The sequence below is a fragment of the Helicoverpa zea genome, chromosome 31 (assembly GCF_022581195.2).
Source record: "Helicoverpa zea isolate HzStark_Cry1AcR chromosome 31, ilHelZeax1.1, whole genome shotgun sequence".
Lineage (NCBI taxonomy): Eukaryota > Metazoa > Arthropoda > Insecta > Lepidoptera > Noctuidae > Helicoverpa > Helicoverpa zea.
The window spans coordinates 14,704,232-14,728,737 of NC_061482.1; the positions used below are offsets into that span (position 1 = coordinate 14,704,232).

At 37.2% G+C, this 24,506-nt stretch overlaps 1 protein-coding gene across 1 annotated transcript; it reads right to left on the minus strand.

Moving 5' to 3' along the window:
• Positions 1 to 770: 770 nt before the first annotated feature.
• On the minus strand, positions 771 to 23,946 carry LOC124645277 (protein GPR107). The gene is made up of 12 exons (XM_047185075.1): positions 23,777 to 23,946; positions 12,152 to 12,262; positions 8,903 to 9,060; positions 8,172 to 8,236; positions 7,551 to 7,636; positions 7,125 to 7,229; positions 6,286 to 6,569; positions 4,971 to 5,088; positions 3,507 to 3,637; positions 2,391 to 2,532; positions 1,778 to 1,929; positions 771 to 1,245 (listed from the first exon to the last, which is right to left on the minus strand). The coding sequence occupies exons 1-12, from the start codon at positions 23,861 to 23,863 to the stop codon at positions 1,134 to 1,136; spliced, it is 1,551 nt and encodes a 516-aa protein (XP_047041031.1). The 5' UTR covers positions 23,864 to 23,946; the 3' UTR covers positions 771 to 1,133.
• Between the last annotated feature and the right edge of the window lie 560 nt (positions 23,947 to 24,506).

Sequence of the window (24,506 nt, forward strand, 5' to 3'; positions counted from 1 at the left end):
CACGTGTATTTAGACAATAAACTATTGAAAAAATTGAATTAAAAGTTTCCTCGATTCGAGGATTATATTGATAAAGGAGATTGGGCAAGAATGTATGAAGTTTGGTCCAAATGTCCACCACGAACGAGACCTATATAATTAAATACTCCACTTTATTTAGAGTAACTTTTACTAAGAAAGTAAAAAAAAAACAATGCCAAAAAAAAGTTATAGCCAAAAATGTATTCTTAATTTTCGGTAGTTTTTGTATGTTATCATTATTATTTTTTATTTTATTCCACTTCCATTTCCGCACTTTATCTAAAACTAAGATGAGTAAGACACATTTGCATATAAACAGCCCACATTTTTTTACCCGATGGATGTTCGAAGAGCTGCGGGTTGTTCGAAAGAGATACCGCGGCCCTGGTACACAAAAGGCCTATGACGGAACACGACGGTTTTTAGTCAGTAAGAGTCTGACACTCCCTCTCCGCTGCTAACCCACAGCGGGAGGGGTCATCTGATGATTTTTGACGTCGTTAAAAAAAAAATGGATGTACGAATCACTAACCAATTGAGGCGCCAGAAGTGCTTGAATATACTCAGCGGTGCCTGGATCTAAGAAAGTTCGATGTAACTGGTGGTGTCTTCTCTTGAATAATGAACAATTCTATTTTATCTGAAGTTACAGAAAGTACGAAAATCGACCATCACGAAAAGTAATTGAAAAAATTAAATTGAAAAAATCTATAAAATGTTTTATTTGATTTTGCTATAACTTTTTTCTGGCATTATATTTTTTTTAACTTTCATAACAAAAAATGTTCTATATTTAACGGGCTATCTGGCCATATAGGTCTCGTTCGTGGTGGACATTTGGACCGGAATCGCCCATTGTCCTTTACACTTATATTACAGGCATCAAGACGCCTTGGGGATCTTCCATTAATTACATTAGGCTTAAAAGATTCTCTTCTCTTACCATTCAGAAAAAAAAGGATTATCACCAGAGGATTGCTAATTCCGAAAGACATCAGGTAATTAATGGATGACCCCTTTCAGAGAGCTGGGGTATGTTAGTAGAATGTATGGTTTGACCTTCCCAGTGTGCTTACAACCTAATAGCTAGATTAAAAAAGTATGCTTAAAGCCTAATCAGAATTATAGTTAGTTTCCTGCATGAGCGGTTGTAGGTCCTCGCGTTTTCTATCGCCTCGATTCGATATCCGTGTTACGCCTTCGAGCACTCCAATGTCTGAAAGACTGTGGGCAAATATATTCAGTATCAACACAGTTTAAATATATTCCCTAGTAAGCGTTTGTGAAGCTACGTACTAAAGTTCATGACAATGTCACTCAAACACGCTTGTGCTCGACCCTCACTGCTTGGTAAGTAAAATCTCGTCGATGCACAAGCAAGAGTGCCATTTTGACGAACGCTATAGTAGATACCTTCACGACTGTAAAATAATAATGTACATAAATACGTATGTTGTTGTACTTTCTAAGTATATCTTAGACACTTCAATGACTGTGTTTCGGATGGCACATTAAACTGTAGGTCATTGAACATCCTTGGCAGTCGTTACGGGTAGTCAGCAGCTAGTAAGTCTGACACCAGTCTGACCAAGGGGTATTGGGTTGCTCGGGTAACTGGGTTAAAGAGGTCAGATAGGGCAGTCGTTCCTTGTAAAGCACTGGTACTCAGCTACATTCGGTTAGACTGGCAGCCGACCCCAACATGGTTGGGAACAAGGCTCGGAGGAAGGATGCAATACGTATGTTGTGTACTTACACTTGAGGCTCGACGTCGTCAATGTGTGTGGGCGTGAAGTAGGGGTTGGCGGCGGCGGGACGGAACTTGTAGCCCGTCATCACGAAGAACACCAGCGTCGCCACCTCGCGGAACATCTCGTCGATCCACGCGTATTGAAACGGTACTGTTATCTGAAGTATAGCAAATTATATCATTGGCAGTCGTTACGGGTAGTCACAAGTCAGTAAGTCTGACACCAGTCTAACCACCCCTTGGTAACTGGGTTGAGGAGGTCAGACAGGGCAGTCGCTCTTTGTAAAACATTTGTACACAGCTGCATCCGGTTAGACTGGAAACCGACATAGTTTGGGAAAAGGCTCGGAGGATGATTATGATCATTGAGGCATTTAACCAAACGAATCAAGGTGAATGCTTTGGCTGGCGGCGGGAAATTCAAATAAAAAGTGCCCATATCTTTGTGGTTATAATATAACTCCCTTTCCCGTCGCTTCATCGCTGGACCCGCACGTTTTTCAATGTAGGTAACCTACGCATGTGCCTCAACATGCGCAAGCTACTTGCACCGTGCAGATGCACCCTAAGAGCTTTAAACCCTAAGGTAACACGACAAACAAATTCGAATAGAACTTACATTCAATATAGAAATAACGATCCTAGTGAAGTATATGTAGCACACCACCATGACGTAGAAGTGCCTGAACAGTTTCAGCTTGCGAAGGTTAATGGCCGCTTTGCCGTCCGTGCTTGATGCATCCTGCAGGTGCCGTATTGACCTACAACACAATATTATAATAGTTTTATTCTAATTATAAATAACATTAAAAAGTCGTGGTAGCGTAGTGGGTAAAAAACCTCTCAAGTATGAGTACGTGGGTTCGACTTCAAGTCAGGCAAGTACTTTCTAAGTATATCTTGGACACCAATGACTGTGTTTCGTATGGCATGTTAAACTGTAGATCCCGGCTGTCATTGAACATCCTTGGCAGTCGTTACAGGTAGTCAGAAGCCAGTAAGTCTGACACCAGTCTAAACCAAGGGGTATTGGGTTGCCCGGGTAACTGGTTAAAAAAAACACTGGTAATCAGCTACACCCGATTAGACTGAAAGCCGACTCCAACATAGTTGGGAAAAAGGCTCGGGAGATGATGAGCCGTTGTCTAAAAGTTGGTGATTGATACACCCGTGCATCGGAGAGCACGTTAATGTCGGTCCTGCGCCTGATCTCTCTCCGGTCGGATTGCTGTCCCATTGGACTATGAGAATTAAGGATAAAGTGGATAGAGTGCACTTGTGTCTGCGCAAATGGTTGTGCACTATAATATGTCCTGCGCAGCTGGCTGATTTCGTTATAGAATGTGTCATACCTAATCATATTAAATTCTATCACATATACTTTTGGTTTGGTTTATAATATTCTATGGCGAATTGTAAAAAAATAACCTGATCCATTCAGTGGTTAAGCCACAGGAGTCATTTTTCGTTTTTATAATTTACAACATCATGTGTAAAGTAAAAGAGATAAAGTTAGGAGTATTGAATTTCCGTTGTTTGAAATGACTGACTTTTATATGGTGTTCTAATTTTCGCACATTTTTATTACATTTACTTTGTTTGAAAAAATCTTTTTTTTATGTATTTTATTGTTTTCTTTGTGCTAATGTACACATATTAACCAATTTATTTAGGTATTTAATTGAATGTGATTGGGTAGGACACACCCGACGGACGTACGATTACTGCGACTGACCATACGACGGGGAACATGATGGCGCCGCAGCACAGCAGTTCCACCAGCACGAAGATGTCTCGCCACGCGTTATGCTCGGCCGCGCCCTCCTCGCTCTCCGCTAGTATTATCTCTGCTACGTTTGCTAATACCTGCAAATCAATTCATTTATTATTTATTTGTTCGTTAAAAGGTACATTTTATATTATATAAAGTACAAAGTATCTAACAAAACTATAAACATAGTTTGTCTGTTGGATCATATTGCATCTTAACTTTTATTGACTTATTATTCTATTATTAACTAACTATTAAGTTTACAATTCCATGTAGTAATTGAAGTGTTTTATTTTTTCTAAATATAATATACTAGTATTATATAATGTTTTGTATGTATTCTAATGGCATGTATTTAACGCGGCGACTAAGTAAAACGAATATAGGTTTAATAAAAATAATAGAGTGGGTACCATTTATAATGGGTTGGCAGCTATTAAGGAGTATCATAATAAGTAAAAGGTGGCATATTAATATATCAGTTATAAGGTCCGTTTTATTTTAACCTAGCATCAAGTTTTTCTTTTGGCAACTGAATTAATATCTAAGCGGAAACTTAATGATGACAATAAAATAGAAACCTAAAATAGAAACAAAATCTTGTTAACATGAGAAACATTTTAATATTTTGAGGGCCGATTTCTCTATCGCCAGATAACTTTTATCTGAACAATATTTTTGACTTTTTCACAGATTTTGTATAAAAAAGTATTCCTCTGACAGAAGTTACATGATGATTGAAAAATAGGCCGTTAGTGTGTGAAATCCTGCTTCCTACTAATCCTATCCTACTCATATTAAAATAGCCGCGAAACGCTCCGAGAAAAGGATGGTATGGCCGTCCCGGCTTTCCTCGAGACTTGGCTGGGGCACTGCCGTGCCCCCAGATAAATCCGAAAGTTTGTGAGGATGTAGGGATTGTTATCTTTTACGCAAAAACGGCTGGACCGCTTTGGTTGAAATTTAGTATGTCGATAGGTGACACCCTGGATTAACACATAGACTATATCGAGACACCACGCGGGCGAAGCCGCGGGCTGGAGCTAGTACTTTAATCAATTGTACTCTTCTTTTTCTTCTTCCTCCTGCTCTGTTCCCAATTTTATTTGGGGTGGGCGCAATATGACATCTTCTTTCATTTTTGTCACTCGTCATACTGACACCCACTCCCTTCCTATTCATGTAATCTTTCAGGCAATCCATTTATCTTTTCTACGGTCTTCCTCTTCCTCTCCATCCATCTATATTCATACTTAGCACACACTTTGTTGCATGCATATCATCCCTCCTCATTACACGTCCATACCATGACAATCTTCCATTTGTAATCTTTTCTGTAACTGGCGCTACTTTCAGACTTCCTCTAATGTAACTTTAATCAATTGGACTGTAGTGCACGTTAAACGTAATGGTAGCAGATGTATTTACCTGGAGCGGTATAACAATCATGAACAGCTTCTTATCTCTGTCGGAGAGTATGTGCTTGATGAAGTTCCAGCCAGTGCCCACGAGAACTATTGTCACGAACAACACGGCTCCCTTTAGTCTGTCGACAATCATATATTTTACAATTCGAAAAAAACATAAAATTGTATTACCTATGTGTGTTGTGTTTTATCAATTTTATGAATTTGACCAGTGACATTACCTACACTTACATTATAAAGAGGAAAGATTTGATTTTCATTTGTTTGAAATGACAATTCTACTATTACTATACTTCGGCCGTTCAGAGAATGCGTTCCTGACACCTATCAGTTAGTCACGACTAGTGATGGGCACAACATAACACTGAGTTCGTTACCGTTCCTTCAAAATGAACCGCCGCATTATTTTAAGATTATTTTCGTTTTAAATTGGCGGAATCATTTGTTTTATATTTTAGTTATTTAAGTGGAAACCAAAAAAAGGTAATATTCATATAATAAAATTGTTTTATTTATTCTTTGTTACAAGTACATTGAATTGAATGTGCGAACAGAATATTAATCAGACTCCGATTTGCTTGAGGAGGCGGTGTCTTCATCATCATCTTCGCCTACATGTATAATTATATTATTATCAATAACAGAATCAATCCTGATATCTCGGTCTAACAAAAGCCGGGTAATCAAATAAAAACAGATCGAAAACACTTGAAAAACGTGGTCTATGCGCACGAAACGACAACGGACGACTGTTTTAGCGTCACAAAATGGCGGCCCATAACGCCATTTGGGGTTACCATTTTTAATCTAAGTATAAAAATGCGGTTTGGTCATAGTTTTATTTTTATATTTCATAAACGTTATAATTAAGTCTTATAGTCCATTATTTTCCAATTCTTAAAAAGAAAATCAAAACGTATTATTTTATATTATAACTGTATAAGAACAGATTACGATACTTGCCTGTTATTTTTAGCACAGCACTACAAAATATAAACCGCTGACATAACCTTGTAATAGCGCAGTATAGATTTAGAAAAATATTGTTTACCAAGTTATTTGACACTCAGTTTGGCACAAAATTATAACATTCATTGATTATTGATATAATAATGTTGTTTTAATGCTCCTCAATTGTTAAAACGGTAAACAACCAGCAAAAATATTTTTATCGTAACTGCAACGCTATTGCAAAGTTACGTCGTCAGTTCAATCGCGACGTGTCAGGAACGCATTCTCTGAATGGCCGAACTATAACAACAGACCGAGTAACTTTCGCATTTGTAATAACAGCAAGGATATATAAAGATACTTACAAATGCGTAATATAGTAAAGAATCGCCCAAGCCGTCACGTGTTCTCCTTTAGTCTGTATAAAGTGGTAGTTTATTCCATGGAAGGCTAACGACAACGCCTTGAGGTACACCAGCACACACATGATTATATGTATTCGGTAGACCGGCTGGCGACTCGCTCGCAGTATGAACGTCCACAGCGCTGCACTCATCAGGAATATCAAAGACATCATGCTGTACAGTACTGGGAGAGGCATTTCACCGGCCGACAGGAAGTTACCGTCGTTGCTTTCGTATATTTCCACCTGAAAAAAAAAATGAAAATCAATATCTCATCAAATAGATCGCACATGGCGTTTGGTTATTGCTTACTTATTATTTTACGCGGAGTTACTTAAGTTTGTCAATTTACGAAAATATGGGCGTAAAATAATACAATTTGTCTCTCTTTTAGAATCCTACGAAAGTTTATAATATTCCTAGGCAATTTATAAACTCACCGTCCTTGTTATTATCCGGTGACATATACAACTATTTTTTTGGGTAAACTGTACTGTTGGGTAGTCAGAAGCCAGTAAGTCCGACACCAGTCTAACCAAGGGGTATCCGGTTGCCCGGGTAACTGGGTCGAGGGGGTCAGATAGGGCAGTCGCTTCTTGTAAAGCACTGGTACTCAGCTACATCCGGTTAGACTGGCAGCCGACCCCAACATAGTTTGGGAAAAAGGCTCGGAGGATGATGATTTGTTGGGTAAACTGTCAGCAGTCAAGGAGCCAAAAGGTTTTTTTGTTATTTCCTTGTACCCTACGGCTCCGAAACAAGTAACTATGTCCATTGTAACAAAATCAAAACAAACTTACAATCATATTAACCGCAGGTGCTGTACCAACATCGGAACTTGGACAATTGTTCAAGTACAGATTGTATAGGCCTTCCTCTTTCTCCGTGGCAACGTATAGCGCGAACTAAAAACGAAAATATAACACAATATTATAAAATTAAGCCCGAGTTCAATAATAGCATAAATGTCAGTTTTCTCAAAATAATCATACTTCTTGCAACCAATTTTCACGATCAATTTTCCTAGCAATCAGTAGTATTAAGAATTAAAAGCGAAATTTAAAAAAAAAAAAAAAAACAGTTATAGCACTTTTGAAATAAAGTGCACTATTTGTGAACCGCTATCGGGATCATTTCAATAATTTTAAATGTGATTTCGTTTCATACTCCTGAACCTCATATGATAATGCACGGTATGGACCTTATAATACGTTACAACAACTCACGCTAGTGTTATAATAGTCGAATCCGTTCCTCGTTTCCTTTGTAATCGGTAGGACTGTATACGAACACTTTTCTTCAGTCGGTATCACTGTAAAGATATGTATAATTTAACACTAATTAAATAGAAGCACATTAACGTTCGCTTATCAAATATGTCAAAATGCTTGAAAGGTTCAGATGATTATAGTGTGTTCCGCGGAGTGAGGAGAGATGAGGGGAGGTGCCATAAGGCAGGTAGGCCAGGCGGCTTCATCTAGGTCAAACAGGTACGGTGTTTATGACCAGATCGATCAGTTACAAGTGAACTAACAAGACGGGTTCTTTGAGCCATTAGATAAAGAAGACAATCGATGGCAGATAAGAAACAATGGAACTGTAGAAGGATTGTGTGAAAAAAGATGTGCTTGTGAAATGACGCCAGGCTAACAAGTAAGAAGACTTGCTGCGCCGCCCACAAATAAGGAATAGGGATAGGGGCAGAATCATGGTGATGATAGCTAAATTAAGATAACTGTAGCAATCTATCTTAATATAATAAGAGGAAGAAAAATGAGGAAAAATATTGATTGTTTGTTAATGCCCTAGCTAAAGGGTCCAAAACAGCTAGAATAAAATATACTCACTATCTGGGATGACAGATTTATTCTGATAAAGATGCAGCACTTTGGCTTTACAGGTCACATTTAATCTGAAACAGACGAACAAAATCAATACTAATATTACAAAACTGAAGAGTTTGTTTGTTTGTTTGTTTGAACGCGCTAATCACAGGAATTACTGGTCCGGTTTGGAAAATTCTTTCAGTGTTAGATAACCCATTTAGCGAGGAAGGCTAAATATCATCACGATAAGATTAATAGTAGTGGACCAGTAATTATCGGGGGATTTTTTGTTCTATTAAAAGCTTCTGCTGCGTGAGCTGCGTAAAAATTTCGCAAAAATGATGTGTTACAGATTTTTTTCTCTTTAAAAGTTCTAAAAAAAAAGACCGTGACAACGAAAGTCTTTGTAAAATGTTAAACGGGGGTTGGTAGTTCAGTAGTTCTCATGGAAGTCCTGTTTTTGAAGTGAGGGATTTAAAATTGGCAGTAAGTCCGTTTACGATAAAAAATCAATACATTACAATGAGCGTCGCGGTATATGTATACTTCGTGGAAGGTTGTTATAAAGATTCCCTACGTGGTTCGAAGACCCTTTAAAATGTGCGTGTGAGGCCATCATTTGAACGGTAAAGAATTCAGGTAGGTTCCGATAACATTTAAAGGAGCTGCGTAGTTACACTGGAAGCCGACCTTAATGTATTTGAGGAAAGGCTGCAAAAACTTTGTGTTTTAGACTTAAAAAAGATTTTCACCTGAGATTCTTAAAGTCCATCTTTAAGAACACAATGGCTGGATGCTGAGGTGATAATATACTGTTATCGCTCTCCTTGAGGAAGCATGTTGCTGAGTTGGACTGGGCGAGGTACGGGCTGATAGCTGCGTTTATCGTGCGGTCCAACGTGAAACCGTACTGTAAAAAATAATAATTTTGATAATGTATACCTACTAACATTATAAAAAGGTTTTTTTTTTGTAATGGATAAACTCAAAAAGTACTGGACCGATTAAAAAAAATATATAAATGTTGGACAGCTACACTCTTAACGAGAAACAGGCTACATTTTATTTTGGTACGGGCAGTAGTCCCCAGGAACGCGGATGAAACCGCGGTAAAACGGCTAGTAATATTACAAAGCTGTTTTTTTTTTAATATTCAGTCCCTTTCAGTGTTTGGTGAATCCTTTTTTTTTAAGTTTTATATTTTATGCATTACATTTTTTGGCGGTTGTAACCTTTTCTTGAATTCGGTAAAAAAAACAACGCGGAGGCAGAAGTTTGAAAAATCGGGATCCTAATTAAGGTTAATACATAACACAGTAGAATTGCTTTGATGTTCAACTAATGGATGGATAACCGTCATTTGATACTAGGTATACCCTACTTACTGGGCATTGTTCATGGTAAAGCAAATACAGTACATATATGACGTCACTGATGGCCACTGTAAATAGACTATTTGTTTTCTATTGTACTAACATAATATGAAGGTATGTGTAATCAGTATTGTTTATATAGGTGAAACCACACACGTATTCATTGATGTGAACTCCATAGATTATTTTTCCGACCCAAATATCGACCAATAGAATTGCACCATTCGACGTCACGTGGTACAACCTACATGGTATTATACTGAAAATTTTTTGAATATTTTCTCTGGTCGTTGCTACGTCAAACTGACAGGTTGTGGCCGACATTTGGGACGGAAAAATAATCTCCCGAATACCACACGAGCTTCATAATTATCTGGCATTTCCCTCAAGGTTCCCTGCAAACAAATAAAGTCGTCAAGTTTTTCAGGAAAAATCACTCGCGCTTCCTACCTACAAGGGCGGATCCAGCTTCGGTGCCAGGGGGGGGTCACACAGTCGTGATCAAGTCACAAAAAATATTAATTATTGATTTATAAATATTAATTATAAAGCTAAAGTTGACGACATTTGCTTTTATATGCAATAGCGTATATTTGTTATAATAAAAAAGGAGATATAGTATAAATATAAAAAGCGCGAGCGCAGCGAGCGCGAAATTTTTACGAAAGTTAAGTGTTTTCATGTAGAAAATGGCCCGAGCAGAGTGAGCGCAATTTCTTGTATTTATAGTACAGAGATTTAGATACATGTGATAAAGAAAAAAGCGCGAGCGAAGCGAGCGCAAAAATTTTTATCCAGGTTATGCACTAAGGTATACCTACATAAGGGAAATTCAAAAAAGCGCGAGCGAAGCGAGCGCGAAAATTTTTATTCAGTTCGAGGACTAAAAGTAGATGTGAGTAAGTATTCTTGAATGAGGCACAGGTATTCTTGTTTAAACTATGTATTATTAGATTCATTAAATGGTTTACAAAAATTGTGTAATTGTGGCGACACAACGTCTTGTAGCGATGAATTCGTAGGCAAATTAACAGAATTTTGGCACTCGCGTTAACAAGATGAAAGCACTTTCTTGCTATATAACAAGTAAACGTAAAATACGTAGAAAAGGGCGCGTAATTTGTATTTTTTTATTGCGGCAACAGTAAAAACATTTTCTGAGGGTTCATGAGAGTTCTACAGCATGTAGACAACCCGAACAGCGGATTCTTTGTAACATGGTCCCGTTTCCTCCTTTTGGGTACGGATAAAAAGTAAATAAAGAATAGTGAGCGAGCGCTGCGAGCACGAATTCTTCAGCAAAACTACTCTACCTCTATCTATCTATCTACCTAGGTATTCACTCGGAATAAAAACATAAAACATCGTGTTTAACCATTTCAATTAGTGGTCCACCTAGGTCCTGGACCTGGCCCAGGGGGGGGTCATGACCTTGTGACCTACCCCCTGGATCCGCCGTTGCCTACCTATCGGACCTACCTATCGGAAAATACCCGATAATTTTGAAGCTCTTGTGGTATTATAAGTGAATACACGTGAATACAATCGTATCGTATTAGGGTAGGCGTTTTCTAACTTAGGAACGGTAAAACACAACACATTTGTAATGAAATAAAGCATTAGATTAACAGAACTGGTTGACTAATAAAATACAAAGAAAAATAAACAGAAAATTTGTCACACATGGAGCCGGAGAGAGAGAGTGAGAGAGAGAGAGTGAGAGAGAGATAGAGAGAGCAACGTCAAGAAACATTAAAATTTGTTTTCTTTCTATATTCTGCCTGTGTTGCCTGTTTGCGGTCATATTCCAACAACACTCTGAAAGTCTCACTTTGTTTAGCAGTGCTATAAAAATGTACGGAAACTTTGGAATTAACAATGGAAATACATATTTATTTCTTCTTTAAGTAAATAGACCCATGTGTGTGTAGTTTAAGTACCCATGGTGTTCCTCGCCGGTTCATTTCAACTATTTTAAGAACTAATACAACGTTTCAGCATCTGCAGAGGTCTGATCGAAAATAACTTTTGAACTTTTGTGGCACAAGCCGTGCAACTCCTCGTAGGCCCATTTGAAAACTAATTTGTCTGGCAATGCTGAACTGGAGCCTATTTGTCAGAACCTTTACTTATCTATTTTTTTATTTTAACGTCAATAAATGATTTTTCTCTCCTTCTTCTTTCAAACTATAAATAGTTTGCCGGTAAAACGAAACTTTTATAAGGTAAGTGTTTATTCGGTTAGTTTCGTCTGCATCATTGCATTATTGAACATCTTGGCACCGAGGTCAGTTATTGTTTATTTATGTTAATTTTCGGTTCTTGTATGTTACGGCCTCACCACTATTAGGTCGAAGAATCGAAGGCTGGATCGATTCAGACATAATTACTTCAGGTGTTCTCCACTTCAGAATTTCTTAGGCCACTCGCCCACTGCGACTTTTTGTAATGTAAATGTAAAGTCACAAAATAAACTATTACAAACGACTAGCCAACCAAAAATTTTCACAAGTTGTGGCTTATATTTGCACTAAGATTATTTACCCCAGCAATTCGAAATCGAATCATGTTTTTTCTTCGTCTTAAACAGGAGCCATATTTTAAAGGGAAGTAAAGTGTAAATCTCACCTCTCCGTAGACAGGTCCCGACGGCATCATAAAGTTCACCATCTTCACGTCGAGAATACCGCCCTTGAAGAACCCGAAGGTCGTGAGGTCCACGTAACGACGTTCATCGTCCTGTAACAGTGCAGCAAACATTTTCGAAATCATTGGAATCTCACTAGAGAGTAGTGACTCACTAGTGAGTGAGCCATCAAAGATCGGCGCCATATATCGATAAACGAAAAAAAAATTGTTTTTTTTTAATAATCCAAAAAACCTCGGTCAGGCTCGACTAGCTCGTTAGGTGGTTTAGGGTAATAAAGGGTTTAGGGGTCGCCACCACGACATAAAAACATCATTGGAATCATCAAATTAAACAATAGAGAGTAAGATAATCCTCTCTTATATTTTCGAAAATTAATATCCATCAACCGAGCCTTTTCCCCAACAATATTGGGTTCGGCTTCCAGTCTAACCGGTTGTAGCGGAGTACCAGTGCTTTACAAAGAGCGACTGTCCTATCTGAACTCTTCAACCCAGTAACCCAGGCAAACCAATAGCTAGTATCAGAATTACTGGCTTCTGACTACCCGTAACGACTACCAAGGATTTTCAAGGAAACACAGTCATTGGTGTCCAAGATATACTTTGAAAGTACATACAAACTTAGAAATGTTGCATCGGTACTTGCCTGACCCGGAATCGAACCAGCGCCCTCATACTTGAGAGGTTGATTCTTTGCCCACTAAGCCACCACGACATACTTTCAAAAATTAATTGTATAACGTGTAATTGGATACAAAATCTTAAATAAAAGCAAGACTCATAATGGTCCGATCATTGTTAATCACAATTGTCAATCATTGTCACAACAAGCTTTGGCGAGCACAATTGGTAAAAAAAAGACAAATCCTCGACACAAAATCCTTAACTACGTCACATCACAAGAGATAAAACGCTCGACGCTACAGCAACGATTAATTTAATGCAGTAAAATTAATAAGTAAGTTATAACAAGTAAATTAGAAATATTTCATAGAGAAATGCTTTCATGGAAGTGTACCTTTATTTTTTATATTCCTGCACTAGCATAACCCTAATTGTATTATCATTCTTAGGATAGTTGTCCCATACCCTTCATCAAGCAACAAAAATAGACAACAGAACCACGTAATATTATATCAAATTCGCGAGGCAAGAATTTAAGAACATTACTAAAGTTTACCATAAAAATAAAGTATTTTATAACAGCAGTAAAAGCCAACTCAAGTTAAAATAGCCGCTCAAGCAAACAGGGAATTCAAAAGATTCTTTTACGGATTTTCAGGGTTCCGTGCCCAAAAGAGACATTTTTCGATTTCGATGTACGCCCGCAACCAAGCAGCACCCGAAGAACCGCGATAGTATGGAACACATGCGCAAGCTTGGGTTCAAAATGTTTTTCCGAGAACTATGTGGAACCCTTTTTTGTCGCGAGTCCGACTTAAGTACGGACTAGTTTTTAGGTACGGAACTAAAAAAAAGACTATATCGGGTGTGTCGTTCATAATCACATTAAACGAAATGCGTTAATATACTGGTTAATATATGTCCATTAACACAAAGAAAAAAGAAAAATACGTAAAAATAAAAAAATGAATTTTTCAAACAAATTAAATAGAATAAAAATGTGAGAAAATTAGAACACATATAAAAGTCAGTCATTACAAACAACTGAAATTCTCCCTTGAAAACTGACAGCTGTCAACTGATCAAAACATTCGATACTCCTAACTTTATCTCTGCTTTATACATGATGTTGTAAATTATAAAAACGAAAAATGACTCCTGTGGCTAAACCACTGAATGGATTAGGTTATTTTTTTTACAATTCGCCATAGAATATCATAAAGTATATGTGATAGAATTTAATGTGATTGTGAACGACACACCCGATATAAAGGGGATTCACGCACCAAACAAGGAAAAGAATGAGTTTCCTTTTCATATTCTACATAATAATGGATATTCGTTGAGCTATTCATGAAAATGATAGGTACACTTAAAATATTTGCAGGCAGTCATAGAGTAGTATTAATAATTCGCTTGAGATGATAAAAGATGGTAATTTCAGGTCATACTATGCACTAAAAACTCTACAGCCAGCATAAGGATACCTAGCAAATATTTTTACACATAACATAACATCTGCCTAGCCTTTTCCCAACTACGCAGGGACCGGCTTCCAGTGTAAACAAAATAGTAATTAGCAAGAGACAGCCAATAGAGCATTATAAGAAAATTAGAATATTTATAAAACAAATTAGAACTTCGTTTATTTTCTTATAAATAATGAGCCCCAATTACCTTCACCATATAACTACACTCTTTTGCAAAAAAACGGGCACCTATGCGAAATCTTGGTTTTATGGACTTTAGGTATGTTTCAAATGGTTTTCATGATTGGAATATGTTACTAGCATCAAAAGGGGTAGCCAAGCATGCGTAAGAGTGTATTCTGAATTTGAATTTCGGAGAATTGCTAAGAAAGTGGTAAAACCTTGTTTTAGACCAATTCTTAGCAGAAAGTTTGTTGTTGTTTCAAACTTATTGATGTGATTTTCAGAAAACTGATAATGCAGTTTTAATAAGTGATTGTTATACCCTTCTGTTACATCAAAATTTTTGAAAAACTATGCACATTTGGTAAAATTTTCGCCCGTACCAAATGGTCCATACTGATGATTGATAGCAATGTTACGAGTTTCGGTATTTTTGAGTAAACTGTTTTAATATTGTACTCGAGTGTTTTAAAATATCCCTTTCTTTTCATTAAACATGATTTAGAGGTGTATCAGTACTTTGGGCTGCGACAAATCCAATTTTAAGTTTGGAGTACCGATCACAACTCGTCTCCTATTAGACTTTGACATTTAAAAAATACCAAATTTGGTCACAAATGCAAAAATAACAATATGAAAAATAATGAGTAGGGTTAAAGCTATTCAAAAAGTTAAATTATTGCCTCGTAGAAGCTCTCGTTAACTCCATAGTTGTCGATTCATTAAACGATCATTTTGCTGAAAGGGACTCATACATTCAAAACTATTGGTCATAGGTATGTTTCTTCAGAAATTATCAGGTAGCCCAATATTGTTATGATTTAGGCTGGACAGTGCTGTAAATACCAGAAAACCTCAGTGCAGACAGGTTTATTTAATAAAATGTAGGTGGAATGAAAACCCGCTATTTGAATGCTCAGACTCATAGAAGTTCCGGAGTTTCCCAAGAGTCGACCTTGGATAAGAATTGTGATTATGAAACCTAAAAGTCTCGTGTTCATAGTCTATGCGATAATTTCTGTATTTTGCATTCTGTAAAGATTTTTTCAAAATGTCAAAGTCTGATAGGAGACGAGTTGTGATGGGTACTCCCAACTTAAAATTGGTTTTGTCGCAGCCCAAAGTACTGATACACCTCTAAATCATGTTTAATGAAAAGAAAGGGATATTTTAAAACACTCGAGTACCATATCAAAACAGTAAAACAGTTAAAAAACAAACTCAAAAATATCGAAACTCGTAACATTGCCATCAATCATCAGTATGGACCATTTGGTACGGGCGTTTAGTAAAGTTTTACCAAATGTGCTGCATAGTTTTTCAAAAATGTTTTGATGAAACGGAAGGGTATAACAATCACTTATTAAAACTGCAAAATCAGTTTTCTGAAAACTGCAAAATCAGTTTTCTGAAAATCACATCAATAAGTTTTCGAAACAACAACAAACTTTCTGCTAAGAATTTGTCTAAAACAAGGTTTTAAAACTTTCTTAGCAATTCTCCGAAATTCAAATTCAGAATACACTCTTACGCATGCTTGGCTATCCCTTTTGATGCTAGTAACATATTCCAATCATTAAAACCATTTGTAACACACCTTAAGTCCATAAAACCAAGATTTCGCATAGGTGCCCGCTTTTTTGCAAAAGAGTTTATATGTATGACTAATGCCCGTTTTCACCAACAATCTCTTACCGTTTCCCTATCTAAATGCTACTTACAATAAGGGCCCACCCAATTTGACACCTACCTAAATTCATTTTCACCACACTTGTACATGGATCCCTTAAGTAAGTGACAGATTACTAGTTCTACAAACGATAAAGAAAAGTCGATATTTTATCGATAAAATGATTTTTCAGTACTTCTTAAGAAATAAACGTCAATCGAGTATATATTACTAAAGCCTGTGAAAAATTATCTTGTGATGTTATTTTAATTTAACTTTTAACTACTTTACGCTTTGTTTTATGCAATAAAACAGTAAAGAGGTTTTCTATAGGTGAATTTTTACCTATGTCCTTCGCGCGTTTGTCAAATTGACTGATGTGTATATGTGTACATTGAGTGAGGTTAATTTTGGGTTTATTATTGTTGAAAAGATAAGTTTATTTTGGCAGAGAAGAGAAAACGAGGACAAACCTTTCTTACAGAAGAAAAAGACAAGCTAGTGAAATTGCTGACGTCTCATAGAGACACAATATTAAACAAAAAACGAATGGGACCACGAACGGAGCCAAAAACAAAGCTTGGATCCAGTCTCAAATAGTTTTAATGCGACAGGAAACGTTTTCAGGTAAATGTGAATAATATCTGTGTGGAATAATATAGTGTGTTAAGATATTGCCGTTCAACTGTGTTCCTTGTTTTAATGTGGTTTCATTGTATTTTTGTTTTCCATGAGTTGATGGATATAAGTATGGAGTTAAAATTATAAATTTAAATGGCCTTACTACAAAAACTTTAACAACTGTTTTACACTTGTCTAAAAAAAATGTGTCTCCAAAATGAACCTTATGTCAACGTCATAATGTGACATTTTTTTAGACAAGTCTTAAACTGACGTTAAAAAGTTTTTGTGGTAAGACGGATAATATTTATTTCGTTTCAGGTGGTGCGAGAAATTGGAAAGACGTGTAAAAACATGCTGCGCCGACCCCAAATTAAGATGGGGCAGGAGGATGATGATAATGTTTGGTACATCACATGAGGAATATTATTAAAACATTTGTTAACTATCTTTGTTTTAATTTACATAATTTATTATCTATACTAATATTATAAAGCTGAAGAGTTTGTTTGTTTGTTTGAACGCGCTAATCTCGGGAACTACTGATCCGATTTGAAAATTTCTTTCAGTGTTAGATAGCCCATTTATCGAGGAAGGCTATAGGCTACTTTTTATCCCGGTGCGGGAAGTAGTTCCCAAGGGATGCGGGTGAAACCACTGGCAGAAGCTAGTGTTCAATGTTAGCCTACTTCTTACCTTCAGAGGGTATCCACTATCACCCAGGAGATAGGCTCTTCCATGTTCACCATTTTAGAATTATTGGTCTCTGCTGTTTTGGTATATAGTTGAATCATGTCCCGGCCACCGCGAAACTATATCAGTGATTACCAGATTTGCATCTGTTATGGTCTGTGTATTTGGACTGTGTATGGACATGGAGGACTTCCTATTTTTGAATAATTCAACGACATCACGACCTAGCAAGTGCATTGATAGCAACTGATAACTTATCTATATGTATAAAAATGAAACCCGGTTTCCGTTGTCACGACATAACATGAAAACGGCTTGACCGATTTGATTGAAAATGAGAGGGGAGGTAACTTAGACCCGGGAGAAGGTTTTAGGCGGCGAAAGCTAGTATCTTATAAAAAAGTCATGATCGTCGTATTTCTCAGTCATCTGCTCTTACACGTTAGATACGTGGTCTTCTAATAATTATTATTTAACATATCCACAAACTCCACAGCTTCTAAACTTTCTAAAAACATTCGTTTATTCACTATCCATCGCTAGAAACGATTCGAAATATGTTTTTATTCTGTCATGATAATGATAGGGGTCGTTTAAGCAGGCATCAATCGGGCCCCCAAGTTTTAGTGAAATTTTAAGGTTATAACGGACACCTAAGCTTTGGTGAAAATGAAATTCTAATTAAGTGTTCCGCAAATGCTCCCTAAATTTAGGTGTTTGTTGGTGAAAACGGGCATTAGTCCCTCTTATTATAAAAACTGCCGCAAGTAGTGGTTTAAACCAGACTGGAGACGTCTTGGTTTGTTACGGTACTTACGATAGTCTCTACATCCTTATTACAAAACGTAGACTAAGAGAAGACTGTTTGGTACTTCGATTTGTCTGTGGTTCAAATAATATCCACAGATTATAAGCAACAAATATTTAAATCATTCGTTCAATCGTTCCGAATTCTATGCGCCGTTCCTTTTTACATTACTTTATTAAGTGCATTTTGATGAAAAATAAATAACTATGATAATAAAACAAATATCTATGCGGTTGAAAATATTACGTTTTATTATTTAAAGGTAATTTTATATTTCTAGTATCTTTTAACGATATACACGATCCAATTATTCTCTTTTAAACAACTATCGAGTTTGCGCGTATAACGGAACGTCAGTTTGTTATGTTTTGTTTTTAGGTTAGGAATAACTTGGATTACTTTCATCCCGATTTAAATGATTAAATAAGACGTTGTGCATCTCATTAGAACCTCTTCAAAATTAAATGCACAATAACTTATAAGTACACAGTATATCGCGTGCATTAAATTACCAAAAAAAAGGAAACAACATAAAAGTAGAAAACTATCTTTTATTCCGATGTCTATTTCTACAGTCAAACGCACTGATACATGTTGGAAACACAATCACACAATCTTGATCCGAATCTTGTTCGTATTATTTCGAAAAACGTAAATCGATATTTATATCGAAAATTGTCGTCAGGTAATTTGAAGACATTTTCTCGACGACGCACTCTGTTGGGTCTCCGAACACTCTCAATAGTATTCTAACACATCCAAGTATTCCAAATCCTACTTATATTATAAATGTGAAAGTTTGTGAGAATGTATGGATGTATGTTTGTTATTCAATCACGCAAAAACGGCTGGACCGATTTGATTGAAATTTGGTATGTAGATAGGTGATACCCTGGATTAACACATAGGCTACTTTTTATCAACACACCACGCGGGCGAAGCCGCTGGCGGAAGCTAGTCACACATATTTATATCCACTTTCGTTTTTTTCATCACAAAACAAATAACCTCAAAAGTAAATAATGTCGGAATTTGACGTTTGTCGACTAAGTACTGCAGTTAAACTAGGGGGCTCGATGGTTTATCTTTTGTACTACAGATAGTAATAGGACTTGCGATAAACTGCGTTTTGTAATAACGTTTTTTCAAGGTCGTACTTAAAGCTGGATTAAAGATAGTACAAAAGCCGATACTTATTTGATACCGCGTTTTATAATAAGAGGGAGTGTGCCTTCACATTACGTCGCAGGTAGTGCGACAGCAGCGCGGCTATAGCAGCGCGACAGACGCGCGGTTCACAAGCGGCTAAATTCCATACTAAACAGAGTGGCGCTACAGCCGCGCGACAGCTGCGCGACACGTGATTGTCCATACTGGACGGCAGCGCGGCAGCCGCGTGCTGTCAGTCGGCTTCGAGCCAGTGTTGCAATCGTACGTTTTCACAATGAGCGAATTTGACACGAAGCAATTTATCATGCAAATTCAAACAAGTCCAGCTTTGTGGGATTCGAGGACTGATGATTACACTAACAGGACCATAAAAAAGAAAAACTGGAATGAATTATGTGAATTGTTTATTTCAAATTTCAGTAATAAAACCGGGCCAGAGAAAAGTGCAGCAGGTACATACGACATTTTTTATACGAATGGATGAAAAACATCGCATTAGCTCACTGCGGGCATTCACCTGTAATGTAATATAAAAGTGCGCAATTTGACGCTCTATTGTCTTCGAATGTTCGAATCTGTAACGTTATATTACAGGTAAAAGCTCGCGGCAACAGTGATGTTTCCCATTTGGAGTCCACTGTAGACATGAACTGGCCACCCTAAGTCGCGCGACTGTATTTGTAATGAGAAGGCATCCGCGCTGCTGCCGCGCTGCTGCCGCACTGCTTGCGACGTAATGTGAAGGCACACTAAAGGCTCGAGCAGACCGGATGCGTATGCGTAACCACGTCGTAGTCACGCGCGTAGTTACGGCGTAACCATGAGTTGTAATGTATGGAAATGTATGAGACAGGCCACACCGCTTGCGTAACGTAGACGTGCGCGTCGTTACGCAAGCGGTGTGGCCTGTCTCATACATTTCCATACATTACAACTCATGGTACGTGCACGTCTACGCGCACGTCTACGCTTACGTCTACGCATACGCATCCGGTCTGCTGGAGCCTTAAACCAAAACCAGCCGTATTCTTGCCGCCCATTGGTCGAGTCGGCGATTCGACAATTGGAAATGGATCGGTTAACGTTATAGTTAATTGCTACAATCTGCAACTCACCATAAATTGTAACTAAAACGATAAGCACTGATTGATGCTGAATTTATATGTATATATAAAGCTTGTTATCAGAACACCACTTCTTCTTCCCAGCCATAACACTAGAAAGTTGTGAAAGGGGGGCGTTTTGGGGTGCTGTCCTTTTGTTAATTTGACGTGAAAAAGTGCTAAAAACTAGCCTACTTTCAATAAACGTTTTTGACTTTGACGTATACAATATGTTTGATTTGTGATTGGTATACGTTATACATATAAATATTCGTTATAAGCGAGTCCCGTAACGTCAAATAAACCAATTAATGAACAAGGGTGCGATTCCACCACGATGTTATTAGCCAACTATTGATCTCTCCCATTACCATACATATGTACATACACACTAGAATTTAGAATTCTGTTTTTTCTTCAGAAAGCTAAGAAAGGATATTTCAAATAATTTGTAAAGCCGTAAATCAAGGCCACAGAAATATGTAATCCATACAAGTAGTATGTCAGTGAAGCGCTACAAGCGCTGAACAATACTTACTAAATACAACTCAAGAAGCCAATAAGTAGTATGACAATCACACTATATTATAAACTAGCTTCTGCCAGCGGTTTCATCCGCATCCCGTGGGAACCTCTGCACGAACCCGGATAAAAAGTAGCCTATAGCCTTCCTCGATAAATGGGCTATCTAACACTGAAAGAATTTTTTAAATCGGACCAGTAGTTTCGGAGATTAGCGCGTTCAAACAAACAAACAAACAAACAAACTCTTCAGCTTTATAATATTAGTATAGATAAACTAACTACATACAAACTTTACATAATATACGTGAAGATATATATACGCAGACGAGGTAGGCCCCGGAAAAGATGGCGGGAAGATCTGGACGCCTACAACCTTGATTAGTGGGAACTATGAAAGGAACTAGGGGAGGCTTTTGCCCAGCAGTGGGACAGTTTGGGCTTAGAAAAAATAATATAAATGTGTGAATGTAGGTTGGGTTGTGTGTGATGTTAGTTTCTTTTTTTTTTACTTCACGTCAAATCTACTGAACGGATTTTGATGAAACTTTGTAGTGAAACAGCTGATGTACATTAAAATGACATATTGGATATATCAAGATTGCAGTAGCTAGTTTCCTCAAGGCAGGGATATATGACACAACAGGAAAAATCATTAACTTAACCCACAAGAAACAATTAGTTGTATACCTTTTCTTGGAACCAGTATTGGAATTTCAGCACACAAAGCCTAACACATGTAGGTAATGAGCTGTATCAGAGTGACGTCAAGTTAAACGTGGTTCACTAATCATTAGAATAAACCTCCGCAGGACATCTGAGGCGGGTGGCGGCAACGGGTACGCAACTTATTTATAATATGAAGTCGTATCCACCATTGCAACAAGGACGACCCCCCGCGATTGGTAAACACACCCACTATAGTGTTAGTGCTGCTACAGACGCGAGTGAGAATGGAAGCGAAGTTATAACTCCACCTTTACATTTGTAAGATGCTTCCTTAAAAATTATTTAACTAACTTTAGCCTGTATTTACACTTACAAGTAAACTTACTGTAAGTAATTCAAATTTAAAAACTATTTTAGTTATAATGTCATGAGACTTTTTTGTCTTGTTAGTTTTAGCATACTCTACTTTTACTTTTTAATATTTTTTTCTCCAGCAAAGTATATTCTCTGAGATATAAAATTTGTTAACCACAACTGTCAGAAACACAGCAAACTGTTACAATCATTTTTTTATTAAATATCAGTTGACTGCTAATTGGTCATTTGTTAATTGAACAACTTGTTAAAGTTATGTATTTCAACTAATTATCCCAATTAATGTATGCTTTAATCAGATTGTGACATATTAAAAAATATTGATTTTAAACTTCCTACTTCTAAACAATTATTGTAACTTGCATAGTAACTCATTTAATATAATTTTTTTATGGAACTATGGCAACCATAACTGGGTGAATTTACGTACTTATTTGGTTCCAAAATCACAATCATAATGAAGTAGCTGTTATCCATGGTTTCAACTGTACCCGAAGAGAAGAGCCAAAGAAATGCACCTAATAATCTGCACACGATTGATCTGTCAAAATCTATGATTTGAGCAAGGTCCTTGTCTAGTTATGGTTTAGTTATCTCCTTTAGAAAGTACATATTACTACAAAAAGTTGTAATGTTATTTGCCTGACCTAAACTTGAACTCATACAAATATTCTTGTACAAGCCAGCGGTTTCAACCACTTCCTGATGGAACCACCCCTCGGACCCAGATAAAAAGTAGCCCATATATTATTCTGACCTATATTACTGCCAGCTTTCATAAAAAAAAAACATCAGTTCAGTGACACTGTTGAGCATGAACACCAACAAAACAAATGAATAATATATAATGTACTTTCAAACAGCAGTTCCCAATAATCTATCCATCCGTAGTTTTTGATGCTAGAGGACAAGATTATATCTGTAGAAAGCTAATTTACTAATTATATCTGTAGAATGGGTGCAAGGCAAGTACAGACCGACTTATAGTTAGTTAATATTCTTTAGACCAAGAGTGAACATGAACATTTACACATTTCAGTACCAAGATAAGACAATGATAGTCAAATTCTCTATTTGAGATAGTGTGATCCTTAAGTCATAAACACACATGCTTATCAATATGAAGGCGCCAATAAAAAGATTTTCATTTAAATTCTGGACCGTACATGTTGAATGTCTAGCATTTCCATATTTTTAACTGAATTACCATTTAAGTGGTTGCCAATTGGCAATTTAATCTGGAAGGCATCCGATATTAATTATTATAACATTGTAATTACTAAACTACGTATGAAAGAGCTTGTGGCAAAGCCACAGCCGAGAGGATCAATCAATCATAAAGATACACAAAGCTTCAGGAGTTTGGTCCACAAATGGGTGACCATCTTGTCACAGCGAGTTCTTCTGTGTTTAGGAAAGCACGATAAACTGCAGGTCCCAGACGTCACTTCAATATCCTTGACAGTCATAAAGGGTAGTCAGAAGCCAGAAAGTCTGACTACTAGTCTTACCAAGGGGAGTTGGGTTGCCCACGTAACAGGTAACAGGTAAATAGCCTTCAAGTTTAAACAAGAACAAATATTTTTTACAAAAATCCTAAACAAAGACATTCATAGTACATTTCTCAATTACCATATGGTTCGAATTGTTTGCAACAGTGTTATGCTTTCAGTACAAATCATTAAAATTTCAGCTTACCGAAAGATGCAGTTTATGTATCCTGCATGATACGGTTGCAGCAACCACCAAGACGCACAACACAGTCTTTTCCACTACTTTAAACATGTTTCATGACGATTATGATAAAAATCAAATAATAAAATGTTTTCTTTCAAAATAATGTTCAAAAATTATGGATACTTCAGAAAAACATTTTGGTGCGAGTCTCTGTGCGAGTCGCCGAGGCTGACGGGGATGAACCACAGGTAATATATAAACCACAGATAAGCAGCAAGCTAAAGATGTAAGGCTGATTTACATTGAGTCAGTAACTGACGTCAGTGCCAGTATTATATGTATTATCTATGCGTCAGTGTATGCGCCGAAAACTGACGCGGATGGCAGTGCCGGGTCAGCACTGACTTGTCAGTGGACTGACGTCAGTTTCTGACTCGATGTAAATCAGCCATAATAGTTCGTGTAAATAGCACGCGTCAGTTTTCGGCGCCTACACTGACGTCAGTTACTGACTCAATGTAAATCAGCCTTAATAGTCGAATTTGTGACTATACAGCCCTTTCACACGCCACGGCAGTCCAGTTTTGCAGGACCGGCTTTTCACTGGATCCTGCAAAAACGGACACTGTCTTCACACGTAGTTCTGTTTTGCAGGATCCATAGTAAAAGGCCAGTCCCGCAAAACTGGACTGCCGTGTGAAATCCTGTTTTTTGACTATTCCTACGCTAGTGATCAGGCGAAATGAACGTG

Coding starts and splice junctions, on each gene's coding strand:
- LOC124645277 (XM_047185075.1), bottom strand. CDS start 23,863: ATGTTTAAAGTAGTGGAAAAGACTGTGTTGTGCGTCTTGGTGGTTGCT. Junction 9,061..12,151: donor CGGGACCTGTCTACGGAGAG/GTGAGATTTACA, acceptor TATTTTTTACAG/TACGGTTTCACGTTGGACCG. Junction 1,930..2,390: donor TCGTTATTTCTATATTGAAT/GTAAGTTCTATT, acceptor GCTATACTTCAG/ATAACAGTACCGTTTCAATA.